The sequence below is a fragment of the Oreochromis niloticus genome, linkage group LG1, assembly GCF_001858045.2.
Source record: "Oreochromis niloticus isolate F11D_XX linkage group LG1, O_niloticus_UMD_NMBU, whole genome shotgun sequence".
Taxonomy (NCBI): domain Eukaryota; kingdom Metazoa; phylum Chordata; class Actinopteri; order Cichliformes; family Cichlidae; genus Oreochromis; species Oreochromis niloticus.
Genome location: NC_031965.2, coordinates 38404424 through 38422746, shown reverse-complemented (window position 1 = coordinate 38422746; position 18323 = coordinate 38404424). Strand labels below are relative to the sequence as shown.

Genomic DNA, 18323 nt, shown 5'->3' with positions numbered 1-18323 from the left:
CTAATTAGCGCTCAGTAACATCCAAATAAAATCCTAGAATTACCCTCATCAAAACATTTCGTCAACAGTTACATTTAGAGAAGGAGGAACTATCCTTCGAGACCAAAACAGTCTTTCTATCGGCCTCTAAGCACGTTTACTTCTGCTGTAAAGTCGGGCATTTTAACACATGAGTCTATGGGGACTGACTCGCTGAGGGAGCCTCTGGTGGTTGTTAGAGGAACTGCAGGGTTTTGGCACTGTCACATTGACTTCACTTTTAAGAAGCAAAAGCTCCATCAATGTTTCATACAGTCTGTATAAATAGGAGCAAATATTAAAAAGTACTGACCCATTTCTTGACTTGCCCTGGTTCCAAATCAGTGAATAGGAGACACGACGAGGAGCCCCTGCAGTGTGTCTGTAACCGAGCTCCCCTCAGTTTGGGTGAATTTCATGTTTAATAATGTGATTTTACTCCTTTATGGTGACTCTATATTGGGGTAAAAACCACGATGTTATGTCTGTGTGCACTGAAAGCGAGCGAGGCAGGAACGTAAACAGAGTCCAGACTTTAAATGAGCTCCATTATTCTTTAAAACATTCTGTCCTTGTTCTGCTGTTTCTCCGAGCGTGACTCAGCTCCATTTATCTCTGACAGCTCTGGGACATTTCAAACCGTTGCTGTCCCAGAAGATCACCTTTATCCCACCATGCATCTCATCCCAACAGATAACAACGCTGTCCAGTGTGGTGCTACCTGAGAGCGAGGCTCTAATGGCCCACTAATACTCGGATTCTGTTCATGGACTGAACCGATGGTTTACAGTCTGTGCTTTCTGCCACCTATACACAGCACTGTAATGTGTGCCTATTCTTTTCATTTCAAACAACGTATTTTTATAGTTTGACTCCAGAGTAGCTTTGCATTATTCATGATTTTTAAAAAATCATATTTTATACAGGGCCTTTATGCAGACCCCAGTTCATCCCTTCTGTGTAATAAGCTGTTTTAAGGCAACTTTTTTCTGATTGGCTGCCCCTCGTAAACAAAAGATTTGAACAACAGGTGAGAAGGACTTCTGTGATAAGCCTCACCATCAGAGGATTTCTGAAAAGCAGAATCAGACCGTTGTGAGGAGCGCTGTGAGGTGCACTCGCCTTTCAAACAGGTCGACTACACCTGTGCTAAATGTTCCAGATTCTGGGAGAAGCTTCGCTGAATTCGCTGTAACAGATCCGGATGATCGCTGTACAAAGTGAAGTACAAAAAACTCCGTTATAGTATAAAGTTTTGATAAGATGCTTAAACATATGCTTAAAATTAAGCCTCCTCCCACAATCCAAAGACATGCAGATGTTGGATTGGATTGGCCACCTGTCCACGGTGTACCCTGCACCTCGACAGCTGGGATAGGCTCCACCCACCCCACAATTGGATGAGTGGAAGAGAATGGATGGAACTTAAGAGGTTAAATTATACTAGCTCTTCTTTATTTTAAGTGTGAGTGGTTAAGAAGCATAAGTCATGTTATACCAAACTATGAACTCCATTAATAACTTCATGATAAATGAATTTTTTTCTTTTGTCCAAACTCCGCACAGTTAGCTGAACATCAGAGAGTCGGGGAAGTCGGGCTGGTTGACTGAGCTACAGAACTATGATGAGGCTAACATGAGCACATTAGCACGGGGAAGATGGAGAACGACGACTGACTCTTTTTCAGTAGAAGTTCGTGTTGAGGGCAGAGACAGACGTCACAGCAGGAGGAAGACACTGGTTTTAATTACTCGCTCAGAAAGTCCTGATCCTGAGCTTGAGGTCCGACTGTGAGTCTTTTGATAACTGCTTAAATATGAGTGTATGGGCCTTAGTTACACTTTAGTTTTTGAAAACTGTTTGTCATGGACAGAGCTGATAAAAAGCTGGAATTGACTGGTGACTGATGATGAACAAGGCAAGGCAGCACGTTGAAGGCACACGAGCCTCATCCAACGCAGGAAACACACGCACAGGTCAGATGTCTGTTCTGTGCCATGTTTCTGGAACTGAGCTAATGTTAAAGCTATCTGGTCAAACGTCACCGCTTAACGAGCAGCTCTCTGGTTACTGACTTTAGGGCAGCTAGTCTGTAACAGTAAAAGGACACCTGGCCCATATAATCTGATTCATTTCTGAGGGTTTCCTCCATAGACGCTCCACAGACTTCCTCTCTTTCTTCATTCCATTATGAGAAACAGGAGACTGACAGGGAGCGCTTCAACCACAGCCCGAATGCTCGCTGAAGCATCGCTCACACCAACATGTCATATTAATGAAACGCAGTTCAGCTGCAGTCTGAATCAAGGACAAGCCTTTACAAGTAGACGTTGGAAGGCCCGATAAGGGTTTGGAGGCAGAAGCTAATTAACGAGTGTTTGAGAGGACTGTTTGTGTCGAATCAAGGGTGGGTTATCAGTTGCCCTGGTGAGCAGCTCCCCTGGCGATTCGCCACAAATTGAGAGAGCGGAGCAATTCCCCAGGAGTTTGGTTTAATTTCTTCTGTCGGAGCGATTCCACTGAACTCCGTTAAGCCTCGACACCATCAGCAAATTAAGTTGCAAAAGAAGCTTAAGGTTTCCAAGCAAGACGAAATGAAAGGCTGGCTCAAATCTTTGACATTGCAAACATTTAAATGAGCTGCAAGGAGTCAAAACAGGGGAGAGCCCCAGTATAGATCCATGTCCAACACAGAGGAGGTTCCTCTCTCCCTTCTGATATAACAAACCTGCCACAGGAGATAATAAACTGGGAATAAACTGGAACACAGGCCCGGAAACTAATCTTAAAACTTGACTTAATGTTTAATCCATTGATAAACCTATTGACTTTGTACAGGGGGGGTCAGAAGGGGCCCAACATTTGCCTCGGGGCGTTTCAGGAGGTTAATCCGGCCGTGCCCGGCAGTCTCTTTGTGTCCCAGTGCGCTCTCTAGTTTTCCTTCCCCCCGTCCCCTTTCTGCTCCTGGATTATCATGTAATCCCTGATATTCATCAGCCGAGCAGGTTCAAGGTCATTTTAGTACAGTTCTCCGACTTTGCTCTCTGTGGCTGGATTCTGCCGATGCAGTTCCACATGAGAAGGTCTGAATATGAGAAGGAGGTTTTACCTAAAATACCACGTCACAGTGACCAAAGAGATCCAATACCAACAAGATAAAAGCATTATTTAATAAAAAAAATACTGTAAACATTGCAAAGAAAACCCAGTCACGACGCCTGCATGTTTGCTGCAGTATCTCCACCTCCTTTATTTAATACAAAAACACTTGTTGTCATCGACTCTTTTAGCAGAATTCCTCGGGGTACAGAGGAATTGTTCCACACAGGCTTAAAACACATCTGGAGTGTTTTCAACACAGTCGTGCTCATTAAGTGGAGAAAACTCAAGTGTTTGATGGCCGTTAATTACCTGTCTGCTCACCCTTCCATTCCTAAAACTGTCACGTAACCTGCTGTCCTCCTGCTGACTTCCTGCCCGAGGCAAAGTCTTCAGTGTCACAAAGGCGCCTCTTTTTTAACCCAGGTAGATCGCTATAGTAACCTGTTGTGCACACCTGATCTGCTTCGTGGCAGGTTATGTTCAGAGTGTGGATTTCAATCAGCTTCGAGCTGATACATTTCTAACTGTTTTTTTCCCTGATGATATTTTAAGAACAGTGTAACGCATTTTCATGACTCTAATGTGCAGCTATGAAAACGTGCACTGAAAAATACTGACTCAAAAATGTGAAGAGTTTCTGCATCATTTCTCCCTTTATTTGCACCACCAGTGCTTTGTTTTTTTTTTTGTTCCTTATTCAAAGAAGGAACTAAAGCAGACATGAAAAAATAAAGATGAGCCTTATAAAAGCACTGGGGACAAACTTGAAGACACAAAAACCAAAGCAACAAAGACGGAGGAGCAGGTGAGACACAGGTGGAAATGTGAAGATGGAGACAGACGAACACAGGCCACAGGGGGAAACACAGAACTGCAGATGCAGGCATCACCTGCTGGTTTGCAGAGTCGGGGTTCTGACCCTCGAGTGAGCGTTTCTCTCATCGTCATCTTTGGATTTTCAGATGAGATTCATTGTCGTCGTAATCACGAGCACACAGAGAAGAAGCACTGCTGAACTTGGTGCTGACAAACAGACATAATCAGTCATACCATTAACTTAAAAGAACAATAAAAAAGAATAGCTCCTATTTGATCATAAATAAATGGACAATATTCATGATGATAGCAGCTTTAAGTAGTGGAATAGATGATATAACAGATGTTTTTCAGACTATTGCACTGCACTTACGTAGATGTTGCACAGGGATCAGCGACGCTGCGCGCTCATACGCTCGTGACTCGTCAGTCACTTAGTAGCTCTGCCGTAAAACATCAGCTGAAAATGAACATCATGTTTTATTCAGTGAGACTTTAAACTAGTGACTGAGACCATAAGCTCACGAGGAAAGTGTTTCAAATCTGCCTCTTCAGCTCTTGACTAAGCTTCCTTTATACATATGACTTATTTTACTTGAATTTCTTTTCCTCGTCTACATTTTCCTCTTTTTTATGATGTAACCAGTGCTCTGTGTAAAATGTTACAAAGTAACATGTATAACTGTATTGGATACAGTTACTAGGCAAACAAATATGTCTTTATGTTCTTCCTTCTGCAGGATGTGGAAGTTTGACCAAAGATGAACCCACGTTTATTCCTGCACTCACACTACAATCAGCTGACTTCAGTTTCTGAGGGGGGAAATGAAGGCGTGGTCTGGTGTTTCAGAGGAGTGGAGATACGAACACTAAACTGATTTCTATTGTTCAAGAGGACAAGAAGACAAACTGCAAACAGGACACTGACTCTTAGAAAGCGTTTTCCCAGACAGCAGGCCAACACAAAGCGAAGACATGCGATGTTAACGCTGAGCAGCGAGAGCCTTCAACACGTAACCAAAGCAGCGATGAGCATCAGACCTGCAGCGCTGAAGCCTCCAGTTCTACAGCAGAACAGCTGTCCAGAGCATGTGTGTGTGCGTGTGTGTGTCTTCTTTAGAATAAAGATTGGTGTCAGTGTGTAACCTCACACTTGTATTGCTTGTTATGGCGTAATTTGAAAGTAATGAAAGAAGTAGGGTAGCTAATTTTCTTGACGTCATTTATTTGACCTGCTGTTTTTGCACTTTTAGGTTAATTTGAATCTCATTTTATTTATTTGATAATTTGTCTGTTTAGGAAAATATGGAGGGAGCCACTGTGGTGAATCTTCAGGGGCTGAAAGCAGCTTAAATGACTGTAAAATGCTTTTCACCATATGCTGTTTGCTTTGTTTTATTACACCTTTATGATTTTGCTTCTCAGTCATATGTGAAGCACTTTGAGCTGCATGAAAAGTGAAATACAAATAAAATTAGAATGATTGACTGATCGATTTTTGTTTTTCCCACAGTCTACATGCGAGCACATGAGTCACCCCCTGGTGGTCGTCAGCAACAATGCAGGTTTATGGGACTTCTGCACCTCACTACAGCCATATGCCCATCTTTTATATACAGTCTAGGCAGCATTCAGTTGGACTGCATTGGGAAAAAACCTCCAAAGGTTTTGTTGAGCTAACAGAGAGGTCCTGACTTTGCTTAACGGCTGCTGTTGTACATGCAGGTTTGTGTCTTCTCCCTCCACATGTTTTTACAGTGCACAGCTGCTTGCATACTTGCTCGTGGCTCTTCTGTATAAACTGGATTTTACTGAAAAGCTTTTGTTTAAGTGCAGTGAGAGCCTGATTGTTAAAGTTTGTGCAGGCTGGCGTCCAAACGCAGAGAGGATTAATAAAATGGACAGAAGATAAAACACAGAGCCTTAGTGTGTGTGTGTGTGTGTGTGTGTGTGTGTGTGTGCGTGTGTCTCACAAACACAGTCACACACACAGGGAAACACACACTATTATGTCATTGATTATTTGCATTGCTGCTTTACAAGAAGCAGGTGGTTTCAGTCCAGCTCTAATAACCAGAGCAACAGGCGCTCTGAAGGTGACATGCACGCTGCTATAATGTGACCGCCGTGTAATAAACGATTGGTACGTTGGAGGAACGAGGCTCCCAATCAGCACTGAGCTCCTGGTTATACGGTGTAAAAATCAAACTCAAACAGTAGCTCAAAGCTATTTCTGCCTCACCCCTCCCTTTCACCCTGGGTGGGTGGGGGGTCTTTCTCTAAGGCAGGGCCAGACTGAACCTATTATCATAACATAACCTTTGTTTTGGGTCTTTATTGACGGACACAGTGGAAATACAGGAAGCACACCCAGGCAGATGAGGGGACTGGCAATAGCGCGCATGTGTTACCCTCCTTTAATGTCTGGTTGAACAGATTGCTCCTGCAACCTTTTGTAGGAGGTGACAGAGCTGTCGCATTGTACACACACACACACACACACAAACCTGTGGTTTTTCACCACAGGTGTGTGTAGGAGCTCTGTCACGGCTGTTTTCAGCAAACTAAAAAGCAACCCTGACTTTAAAACATGACATTTTTACACAGCCTAACTGCAAATTACATCTGGAGGGAACATATTTTCTCTCTTTCTGATATATTTACTGGTGAAGGGACCGACAGAGTTCACCTAAGCAGGTAGGTGAGGTTGAAAAAAATATAATCGACAGGCTTTTCATCCAGTAGATTAAGGCTCCCCTCCATGCGTGGGAGCATGTTTCTTTTAAATTTGTCTTTTTTTGACTTCTAAATTTCATTTTCATTTGTTGTCTGCAGGTTTAGAAGAAGAAAAAAATGTTTCACAGCATTGTTGGTTTGGTTTTTTTTTCCACAAGCCATATGACTATTAAATTAACATGTAATGTACACACAACACATGAGTAACACAAACTGCTTGAGGGCATGCAATCTCTGTGCATTCCCTTTTAGGTCAGATGATGTCACTAAAAAGGTGCAGACAGCACAAACATGGTCCAGAGGTCCAGTTCAGGGAATCCAGTTAGCTCAGGTGAAGCCTTGCAGACAGCTAGCAGCTACAGCCACGAAGAGGCCACGCCCCTTATAATGCAAACTGTAAGCCTTAAAGTAATTTAAACAGGTGAGTCATGAACACATCCTCCCTCTGTACAGGTGTTATGAAGGAGGAAATGAGCCACAGAGAGCAAACAGTTTGTGTATCAGGCTGTAAACATGTTTATTTCTGCTGGAAAGCTTTAACATGAGGACTGACTCACTGCTGCCTCTGCTGGACGTTAGAGGAACTGCAGCTTTTCATCATTTGTTTTTTACCACCTGGAATTTGTGACATTTAGTTTTGAGTATCTGAACAAAAGCTGGGACTAACTCTGCGTATATCCCTCCAGGACCGGAAAATAAGAACATACTCGTCTGTGGTGTCAGTGGTCAGGAGTCTAATCAAGCTTTATATTATTTTCTAGAAAGCCTGCAGAACGCATGTGCAGTAGGGTCCCGTTGTAGTGCAGCAGCAGCACCAAATTGGAGTCTACAGAGTGTGTACATGAAATTGAATCCACTTGCATGTAGATGTGAGAAGCACAGCACTGTGTGCAGTAGACCCGCTGCTCTGATTAGAATGGATGCAGCGCGCTTTATTTTTACTCTCGGTTACATCAGACTTACTGTTGCAGCTGAGAGTTTTTGCAAACTGCTTCTGTTCCATCAGTGTTTGTGATTTGTGCCAGAGGGCTGCACACTCTCATTCTGACCTGTGATGGACTCACACAGACTTGCTGTAAGTTTAAATCCTGCAGCGTGAATTATGCGGTCCGACCTCAGAGATGTGGAGCTGTTAGTGACTCAACAAGATCCTGAAGATTAAAGGGTTAAACTTTTACACACGTCTCATTCTTTTACCTCTTCGTGTATCTCACATCAGGCAAAAAACGCCCCAAACTTCTTCCAGCACATTCAGCCTGTCTGTGTTTTACAGTGCATCGGCGAGGAGGGCTGGAGATGGGAGGGTGTGAGAGGAGGAAGAGGAGGATGAGGGGGAGGGAGGAGGAGGACGGTCCTGCTGTCAAACACAGATGAAAATCCAGCGGCAGGTTTCAGGAGGACACCGCCGTTAGGTAATCGCATTTATCGTCTCCTCGGATGCGGCGGGGGCGGGGGTCAGCGGACACCGAGCGCCGAGCTGCGCACAAAGAAATCCGTTTCATTCCGTTCCCTCCAACTCCGGAGCTGCTGGAGAGGCGACGTGTGCGTGCAGTCCGGTGACGGTGCACGGACACACACCGAGCCCAAACTTCAGACTGGATTCAGAAACTGGAGCCGGAGCAGCGCCTGTGCCTCGTAATTGGCGCAGTTACGCGGAAGGTTGTGCGCCAGTCTGAGTGGCTCAGGAGCGTCTTCAAGAGAACATGAACGGGACACGTTAAAGAGCCGGGGCGGCTCGTCTCCGCGCTGAAAGGTGAGTGAATCACACCTGGCCTGTACGGAACTTTGACCGGGGTGTAGTTCAGGGTCCGTCCCTCATTTCTGTGTCAAATTCAGGCTGAACTTTAATTTCAAAAATTGAGTTTGAATCTCAGCTCTTAAGCGAGAAAATGGCTCAGTTCGCATTTTTAATAAAAATATGAGCTGACAGTTGGTTTCAGGTCGGGGAGGCTGAGGAAAGCTATAGACTGTAGCTAGAAGATGGTGGATTCTACAGTCACATCACCCCCTGGTACCTGGACTCGAAATTTTAAACAAAACTTTGACTGCAGCCATGATGTTTTTAATCTTATTTACATATAGCTTTTAAAAACATTATTTATGTCTTTCTTTCTTTTCTTTGGAGCATCAAGTCGCTAGCTAGTTTGGTCCAGGCATCACACAGACGCAGATGTCTGGTAATTACTGCTTAGTAAGAATTAAAATCAAACCCAAAAACCAGAGCTCCACCTTCTTGGATGGTCTGTCAGTGCAGTGACCTCACAGCAGCCATATTATTGGTGACATGACGTCATTAAAAATGCTCCAACAGCACAAACACGGTCCAGTTCAGATGAAGACTAGCAGAGAGCTAGTAGCTACAGCTGCCTGTGTCACCGTCCACCTGTCATTCAAGAAGACACGCCCCTAATAATGCAAACTTTAAGCCTTAATAAGCTTTAAACAGGTGAGTTATAAAAATGTTCTCCCCCTGTGCAGGTGTTATGAAGGAGGAAATTGTCTTTTGAGACAAAACAATTTTAGTAGTTTTGCTTTTAACATGGCCTCACTCCTGAAACCTCTTGTTGACATTAGAGGCGCTACATCAGCACAGCACACTCACAAATGAAAACTGGGCCGGCCTTCGTGCACACATGCTGAACGCTTTGAAACATGTTCAGCTTTTGCAGTAGGTTACAGAGGATGTGTTTGTACTCATGCAACCATTAAATGTCAGTTTTTCACCAAATTATGTTTTTAAATAAACCTCCTGTTCATTAGTCGGAAACACACACACACACACACACACTGCACTGTTTTGTAGATTTAACGGTAAATGGATTAAAATGACTTTCTCCCTCTGTCACTCTATACTTAAACAAGTTTTAATGATTTTTCCCGATTTTATATTTCTTAATTATAAATTCTTGAGATTCTCTGCTGTGGCTCCAAACTGAGCTGCGTGCATCCTGCTCGCTTTAATAATCCCTGACGTGTGCCTGAAATTGGGATCATAGATCACAGAGAGCAACATGACACTCAAATAGAATCTAGGACAGAACTCAGCGACAGGACGAAGCCGATCAGCAGCCCAAACCAGGAAAAGGACTGGCTCTACTCTACCTGAGCACCGAGTGCCTTACACACCACGTCTTATACATCCATTCACACACGCACGTTTTTCCTATGTGTAAGTGCTTTGTGTCTAACGTGAAAGCTGCTTTTGCAGGAACGATGTAGACAAGAGTCCATAATGGGAGTCAGCATGGGATTTTATTTGAAATTACAACGTCACTATATGTACTTACAAATATTTAAAGGTACATACACTAAAATAAGGAGGTAACAAGTCGGGTTTGTACAGTAAGCGAAAGAAATGTGATGTAAATAAACTTTAGTACTATGTAAGTGATTTAAAGTAGTTTCATTCATAAAGTAATTTCATGGGAATTCTGCAGAAAAGCAAACAACATTCTCTCATCTTGCGTCGTAAATATGGGGTAATTTTGGGGACATTATTAAACTGTCCTTTTATTTAAACAGTATAAATATTTTCCTTTATTAACTTATGAATATTAACGTATGAAAAAATAAATATCTAAATCTGCAGTACAGCATGCTTACAACATGAAAGGGGAAATTTGTTTGTTTTGCTTCACAATTCCCATAAAAATTATGCAGTACTTAAATGACTCCTCCTTTCCTGTAAAATATATACAAAACTTATTATTCATGCATTACTTAAATGCACTGAGAGCATAATTATTTTTATATTAAAGCCTGGCTTGTTACTCAAATAGAATGATTTTGTAATTTCAAATAACATACAACGATAATCCGTGCAACCACAGAATTACACGGAACAGGAAGCTTTTCTTCAGTTGAAAGTATAGAGGTCTGGCTTATGGTTGTTCATTTTTTCAGATATCAAACTTCAAACTTATGTGTGGTTCGCTGTCACGAGAAGTGAGGATCTCAGTCTTTTATAGCTCACACTGACCGACCTGTCAAGCCCACGTTGGTTTCATACGAGCAGATTCTATATTCATCTTGTCGACATCAGGCCGAGGTGAAACTACTTTCTGCTCCAACCTGTAGAGCCAAAGGAGCTTCTTTGGTGATTCTCAGACATTTTCTACTCTCTGGGTTCGTTCACGCCATCACCGTGTCTCACCGTCGAGTCACACGAATCGAGGCGTGAACTGGTGTGAAGAAACTGTGCAGGGTGTCAAGGCTAAAATGGGGAGTGTTGAGAGCTTCTTCCCCTTTCAGTCAATTTTCTATTTTACTGAAAAAGACACAGGGACTAATGTAGACTCAGTGATTTGTTCTTTAATGACTGGCATGGAAGAATTATTAGAGCTGGCTATATTGTCAGCTTTGACACCTGAAGCACAGATAGTTTAATACAGCACATCAGGATCAGCGTCTGATTTATATAACAAAAAGCTTCATTTTTATCATTGTCCTCGTTGTCTTGTTTCATCTGCAGCTTGGCTCAGCCTTTGGTCTGAATGATCATATAACACGGAAGAGTAGAAAACAATCATATGGAAACTGAATGAGCTGTTCTTATAGAGTTTCAGGGTTAGCAAAATTGTTATCTTAGCTATGTCTAAGTAAGCACATTATAGTCTTCAATGAATCTATAGTCACAGGCTGCTCTGCATGCAGGTCTAATTCCTCAGTATTGCCCATTATAAATGGAATCTGGTCTTTAAGTCTGGTGTCATTAGACGTTTCCGGGTCCAACAAACACTGCAGCATCACTGAGAGTTAAAAACTGTCTAAATTCTTTCATCTTTAATAAAATGATCAGCGTTGCTGCTTTACCAGGTGTAACTATTAAGTTTAACATCCAGGCATCCATGAAAACAGAATTTATTACATTTAACAGAGTTAGAAGTTAGCAGGAAGTTAGCTCACTAGCTTCCACCTAAACATGATATAGCATGTTCTGACTGAGAGATTTCTGAAACATTCAAACGTACAGCTCTGCTATCACTTCCAACATAAATGAAGACAGAAAACTAAACAGCAGTGACGTTTGTAGGGTTACTGAAGTTGGGCTAGCTGCTATATAATGATGTGCTACGTGATCGCTAGCGACACAGCTATGTTAGCATAGCATAAACGCAGTGAAGCTGGAGGATGAACGCTAACTTTTTTCCACCTGATAAAAGTTAACGTGAGGGTTCCCGATGGTTAGGGACAAATGCAATCGCATGGCAGGATGCTGTAAACGGACCAAACTTCAGTCAGGAGAACAACTGAGATAATCCATCCACAATACCAGGTTAGTCATTAATATACTGCTGCATGGGCTGGGCTGTAGTTACATCTAAGGGTTTAAAAACTGAGCTTGAACAGTGGTAATAAAAACCGAGAGAGGCCGACAGTGATCACTGACTGTTTTTAGGGGCTTGTTGAGATTAAACAGAACAAGATACAAAACATTAAAACATGTTAAAAACACAACAGCCTTAATAAACACAGAGTAGTTTGGACCTGGAAGCAGGATTCATACATCATCACTTAAAGACTGGATAGCTTTGTCTTTTAGCATTAGCCTAGCTGAAAATCACATATTTGACTTGAGAGTCAACTTTAGGTTTTCAGCTGTTTTTGATCCAAACTCTGCATTCTTTCTAAAGAACAGAAAAAACCTTTAATACTGAATAAAGAAAGAAAACTTCGTCAACCTGCTAACCTCGCTCCTGAGTGGCGAATAAAGATTCGGACACAGCAGGTGGGCGGGGTTTTTGACCATATTTGGGATATTCCCTCTCCAGCATCATCAAAGAAGCTCCTAGAATAGAAGGAATTGCCTGAATCCGGGTATTTATTTGTACATACACATTTCATTATTTGAAACTCAGTTTTTAGTATAACTGTTCAACATCGAAACAGGAGATATGACAGGAAATAAGAAAAAAACAGAATAGGTTCACTTCAGAATCCATCACCAAATTCGTGGCAGACTAATAATGATTGGCACTGAGTCTGAGATTCAGTATTTTAGAAGATACGCATCAAATTGGGTGATATTGGGTGATATTGGGGCGATCGTGGCTCAAGAGTTGGGAGTTCGCCTTGTAATCGGAAGGTTACCGGTTCGAGCCCCGGCTCGGACAGTCTCGGTCGTTGTGTCCTTGGGCAAGACACTTCACCCGTTGCCTACTGGTGGTGGTCAGAGGGCCCGGTGGCGCCAGTGTCCGGCAGCCTCGCCTCTGTCAGTGCGCCCCAGGGTGGCTGTGGCTACAACGTAGCTTGCCATCACCAGTGTGTGAATGGGTGAATGACTGGATATGTAAAGCGCTTTGGGGTCCTTAGGGACCATAAAGGCGCTATATAAATACAGGCCATTTACCATTTTTACCATATTCATGGTCCTGTGCTTCACTGAGGGTTGCTGTTCTCCTGGCAGTAACTGCAGTGATCCGAACTCTTTTTCCTGGCACGCTGCTTTGTTTTGATCAGAGTCATTACAGAAGATGAGGCTTCGCACAAATATGCGAGGGGCCTCATCTTCTCTCTCCGTGTTTCGGGCTGCATTGCTGCTGTGGCTCAATATGTCTGTTCAGTGTTGTCTGTGATTAAACACATCAGAAACCGGCGTCCTGCTCACATCCCATTTACTGCTCTTTGTTTCTTGATGGTATCTGACAGGTTATGACAGCGAGAGCTCGCTTTGAAAACCGGAATACTGACTCTGATGTCACGTCAAACTTCAAGCCAAAACTTCTTAATCATTCTGAATTTGGATTTTTAACACCGATGAAGCTCAGAAGGCTGTAGCAGTTAATTGAATGTGTCAGACAACATTTCCTAATAGTTTTATGTTGTGGGTACGAGTGGTGAACATTAAGGAAGATATTTCAGTCTTCTCTGCAAAGCAGGACGATTGAGTTGAAGTAACTTTAAAACATGAACATGAAAAGGCTCGATAAGTGACGTAACAGGACTTGGATTTGATATCAGAACAGTAGGAGGTCTGGGACACTTCCTGCACTCCATGTTGGTCCCTTGTTGGAGACAAACAAGTTTGAATTAAAGAAAGATTTCAGCAGACTGAATCTCTCTTTTTGCTTCCCTACAGCTTCAGTGGAGCTTCCGTAAACCTCCGGTCAGTCGGACATAATAAAATCTCATCCATCCCATCACACATCCAGCTGCCAGCATGCCCATCATCAGCAATGCCAACCACGACTTCAGCACCTACTCCATCAGCAGTGACGACAGCAGCCTCGACCGCTTCTTCACCGAGATCCCGGAGACCGAGACCCTCAAAGGCGTTTACTTCCAGCGCGCCCAGCTCCTGCGCGACCCGAAGGCGTCGTATGTGGTCGACCGCACCCTGCAGGTTCTGGTCAATGTCGGCGGCAACCGCTACACCTTCCCCTGGAGCACGCTGGAGCAGTTTCCTCAGAGTCGTCTGGGTCGCCTGCGCTTCTGCACCACCCCTGAGGAGATCGCACGACTCTGCGACGACTACGACGAGACCTGCCAGGAGTTCTTCTTCGACCGAAACCCAACAGCCTTTAGGGTCATCCTCAACTTCTTGGCAGCAGGCAAACTGCGTCTGCTCCGGGAGTTATGTGCCGTTTCACTGCACGACGAGCTCGACTACTGGGGCGTGGACCCCGGCCACATGGAGCGCTGCTGCCGCCGTCGCATGATGGCCCGGGTGGAGGAGGTGGCGGAGCGGGAGCGTAAAGAGGAAGAGTGGAGGCAGAAGAGGATGATGCTGAAGAAGACCAGCACACAGACTGAAAAGGGCTATCGCAGACTGATCGTGGTGCTGCGCGATATGGTGGAAAACCCTCACTCCGGGCTGGCCGGGAAGATGTTCGCCTGCCTCTCCATCGTCATGGTGATGGTCACCGTCATCAGTCTGTGCATCAGCACCATGCCGGACCTCCGAGATGAGGAGACGAAGGTGGGTACAGAGCTTACAGAATTTATAAAACAGCCTGTGGAATCAGTTTGAAATGCATAAAACTTTTTAAATATGGGTTTAAATAAAAACAGCAGGAAGAAATTTCTGGGATCTGGCTGAATGTTGAACCTGACGTCTGTTGTTGTGCTTCAGAGTTAACTATCACTGTTATTTAGCATCGTAGCATTTTGTGATTTTACCAAAATACCTGACTGTGTAACAACTCAGTGATTCGGACAAAAGCTTAAAACATTTACATGATAAAACTGATTTGTGGATCAGTTGTGTTTCATATGTATTTGTAATGTCACGACAGACTGAGCACTGAGCACAGACTTTAACCTGTTAAGCACCCACGCACCCAAGGATGGGCGCTAAAGGGAGGAAATCACATTTAATTGGTTATAACATGGAGTCAGAAATATAAATCCCGACATGTGTAGTATCCACAGAAACCTCTGAATCTTATATAAACCATTTCTACAACCACCAAACAAAGCGAACACGCCAAACAGTTAAAAGAGCAGCTACGGGATTTTCTGGAGTAAAATGTGACCCAAAGCATATTTTCAAAGGTGTTATCTGCTATAAAACACTTTTACAGGCGAGGGAAATAAAAAATCACATTTTTCTATGTTTGAGTCACAGTAACTTTGAAATAGTAACATTTGCAATACTACTTACACCTCTGGTGAAATGTCACAGGTGTTAGCTTGGGGCTGAGGGCTTAACAGGTTAAACACTTGGAAGTGTTTAACCTTTATCCTTTCTAACCGTCAGCAGCATCACAAACTCACCCAGGCTACGTCCACACTAATACGTTTTCGTTTGAAAACGCATTGTTGTCTCTCCGTTTTGGCCTCCCGTCCACACTGAGACGCCGTTTTCGGTCGAGGAAAACGCAGCGTTTTGAAAACACTTTTGAAAACGCCGCGTCGCAGTGTGCACAGCGAACCCGGAGCCTTTTCGAAAACAATGACACATTTTAGTCATGTGATGCAGTCATGTGACCAATTAAACTAAGATGGCAGAGGCCATTACACAGCAGCTGTTTTGTTTGACAGCCCTATTAAAGATTAATATCAGTCTGTACATGCTTCAGACAGCTTTTCTTCAAATTCTTTAATTCTCACTCGCTTTTGCAACTTTTTTGTGTTACTCGCAGCAACAACTCCACCTCATTGTTAATCCATTTAAAAGACTCGGTGCTTTTCCTCGACATTTTGCTGCGAAGTTTCAAAGAGCCGGAAAGTAAATAAACGGCAGACAGAAATGAGGTCGAATCTTCTTGCGTTTCACACATCCGCAGGACTGAAACGTAAGCTTTTTTGGCCGTTTCAATGTGGACGCACAACTCTGTGAAAACGACTGAAAACGACAGTCTGGACGCGGAGCGCTTTCAGACGAAAACGCCGTTTTCACATCTATCCGGGCTACTGTGGACGTAGCCTCAGTTTGTTCCTTTTCACACATTCAGGTTAATTGCAGAGTTCAGCAGTGCACAGCAATGCTAGCTCACGCTCTGATGTAGCATGTAGCACGGTAGCAGCTGGAATACACTCACCGTTAAACTGTATCAAGTCTGAAAGGGGATTTTTCTGTAATATCTAAATTAAAACATGTAAATATTATGCAGGACTTTAACCACACAGGTGCAAATAAACCAGGAAAGGTTATAGGAAAGAGGGAAACTGACCCCCGGGGTCATCTGGCTGACCAGTAGGTGCATTTTAAAGGGAAGATTCATGGATGTAAAGAAGGAGGGCGTGCAGAGGGTTGGCGTGACAGAGGATGCTGGGATCGAGTGAGATGGAGGCAGGTGATATGTTTTGGTGACCTCTGCAGGGAGCCGGTGACAAAGGAAGGAGTTTGTATGGAAGTGTAAATGTTGTGATGTGTGATCATGTTGCAAACTCTCTACGGAGCTGCACACAGTTCATAACTGCTTTCTATTCCCCACCAAAGAGTCTTTGCATCTAAACTTAACAACTAAAGGTTTAAGACGGTCCAAGAAAAGGCGTGTACGCCGGCAGTGGTAGTTTGCGCACTCGTGTGGACAGTAAACAGTCCTACATGATAATTTTCATGGTTCATTGTTAGTTTATGATGACTGCTTTGTTGGTGGACGTCTTGTAAAATAGATGATCTAATGCAGAAAATCCTGCTGAAGAGGGGACATCGTGATGCTGGTTAAAGCGGGTTGTTGCTATAAAGCTCTTATTTACTTCCTGACTTACAGTTTTGTGTGTAGTGGAGAAGAAAACATCATTTCTGCTGTAGTTGGTTCTCTGACGCTCCCCGGATCGAGCCCAGGGTTGTTCCCCTCAGCGGCGGAGCCGTTACTGACGGATGATTTTTAGCTGGAAATGTAATGAAAGTAATGAAAACTTGACAGAGAAGACTGTGTGTTGACTGGGAAACATTTCCACCACAACACTAAATATTTCATCCTATTAACGTCGGCTCACGTAGCTGTGATGTAAAGTGGGGCTGATTGTGATTAACTGACAGGTAAACTGATGCCGACAGAGCTGCAGATTTTGTTCTCTATCACTGTGATATTTACAGACACCGGAAGCTGTTTCTAGAAGAATCAAGAAAGCTCGAAGTGATAAACACGCTGCAGGGTACCTGCACCCAGCAACAGACAGGAGAGTGGAAATGTGACTACAGATGAACGTGCGATGTGTAGGCTGGATGTGTAAAAGCAGCTCTTAGCTAACACATTAATCACATCACAGTAATATAACAGAGTATTTACATGTACATGTACAGTCTAACTGCACATTTAATCCCTGAGATATTTTAATATAAGAAAAAGAACAGTTTGAACAGTTTATCTCAGATTTTCAGTGATACAGAAACGCTGATTTAATCTTAAATTGTTATAAATAATTGTTTGTGCAGAAAGTCCTGTGATTCTCAGACTGACATTTTTTTAATCAACAGAATATGTCTGGGTTGTTGTTACTATGACCCTACTGTAAAAATATACATTTTTATCAGTAGGAAAAGCTGTAAAACTTATGAAAATACAGCTTAAAGTGGAACATTTTTGTCCTTTACATTTTCCAAATCCATCCAGTGGGCCTGATTCTGGCCCCTGGGCCTTATGTTTGCCAACCTGACTCAGTATGAGACAAACGGACATCCACAGAAGAGTCCAAGAATAAAGATATGGAGAATAAATCCTCTGTAATTATAAATAGGTGCAGTTATAAATCAGTGTAACTTCACTGATGGAAACAGCGATGACAGTAAAAAGACAAATTAAAGCATATTAATGGGGCGCAGGCGTGGATTGAAAAGCAGCTTTTGTCAGCGTGACTGTTTGATGGTTGTTTTTCTGTCGGCGGTCTGAGGTAACAAAAGGAGACAGCGTGCAGAGCTGACTGCTGTTGTCAGTGTAAAGAGTCTGAATTTGGCTTTTGTGAGCCGGAGACGATAAATCGATTCCTCCCGAACGTTTTTGCAGTCGGTCGGACTAATCGAGCCGACAGAAAATCAAAGTGTGGACGTGAGCGCTAAACAAAGCTGAAAGTTCTGAATCTGGCCGACCTGTAAGGTGGATGGTGCTGCTGCAGATATAATCATGCTAACAATAGCTTACAGAAAATTCAGTGTTTTTATTTAATGTTAATTATCAGCAGTCATGGTTTGAGAAAAAAATAAGACCTGACGGGTTTTCTTTCACAAACGTTCAAAAGCAAAATTTCAGTTTTTACAATAAGA

The 18323-nt window shown here is 43.2% G+C and overlaps 1 protein-coding gene across 1 annotated transcript in view; it reads left to right on the top strand.

Moving 5' to 3' along the window:
* Positions 1–7311: 7311 nt before the first annotated feature.
* Positions 7312–18323, top strand: part of LOC100690615 (potassium voltage-gated channel subfamily G member 4) — an 18890-nt gene continuing 7878 nt past the window's right edge. Inside the window, exons 1-2 of the mRNA XM_005447813.4 lie at positions 7312–8426; positions 13752–14591. Of these exons, the coding sequence (XP_005447870.1) occupies positions 13833–14591 (759 nt within the window). The 5' untranslated portion in view covers positions 7312–8426; positions 13752–13832. The remainder of the gene's footprint in view (positions 8427–13751; positions 14592–18323) is intronic.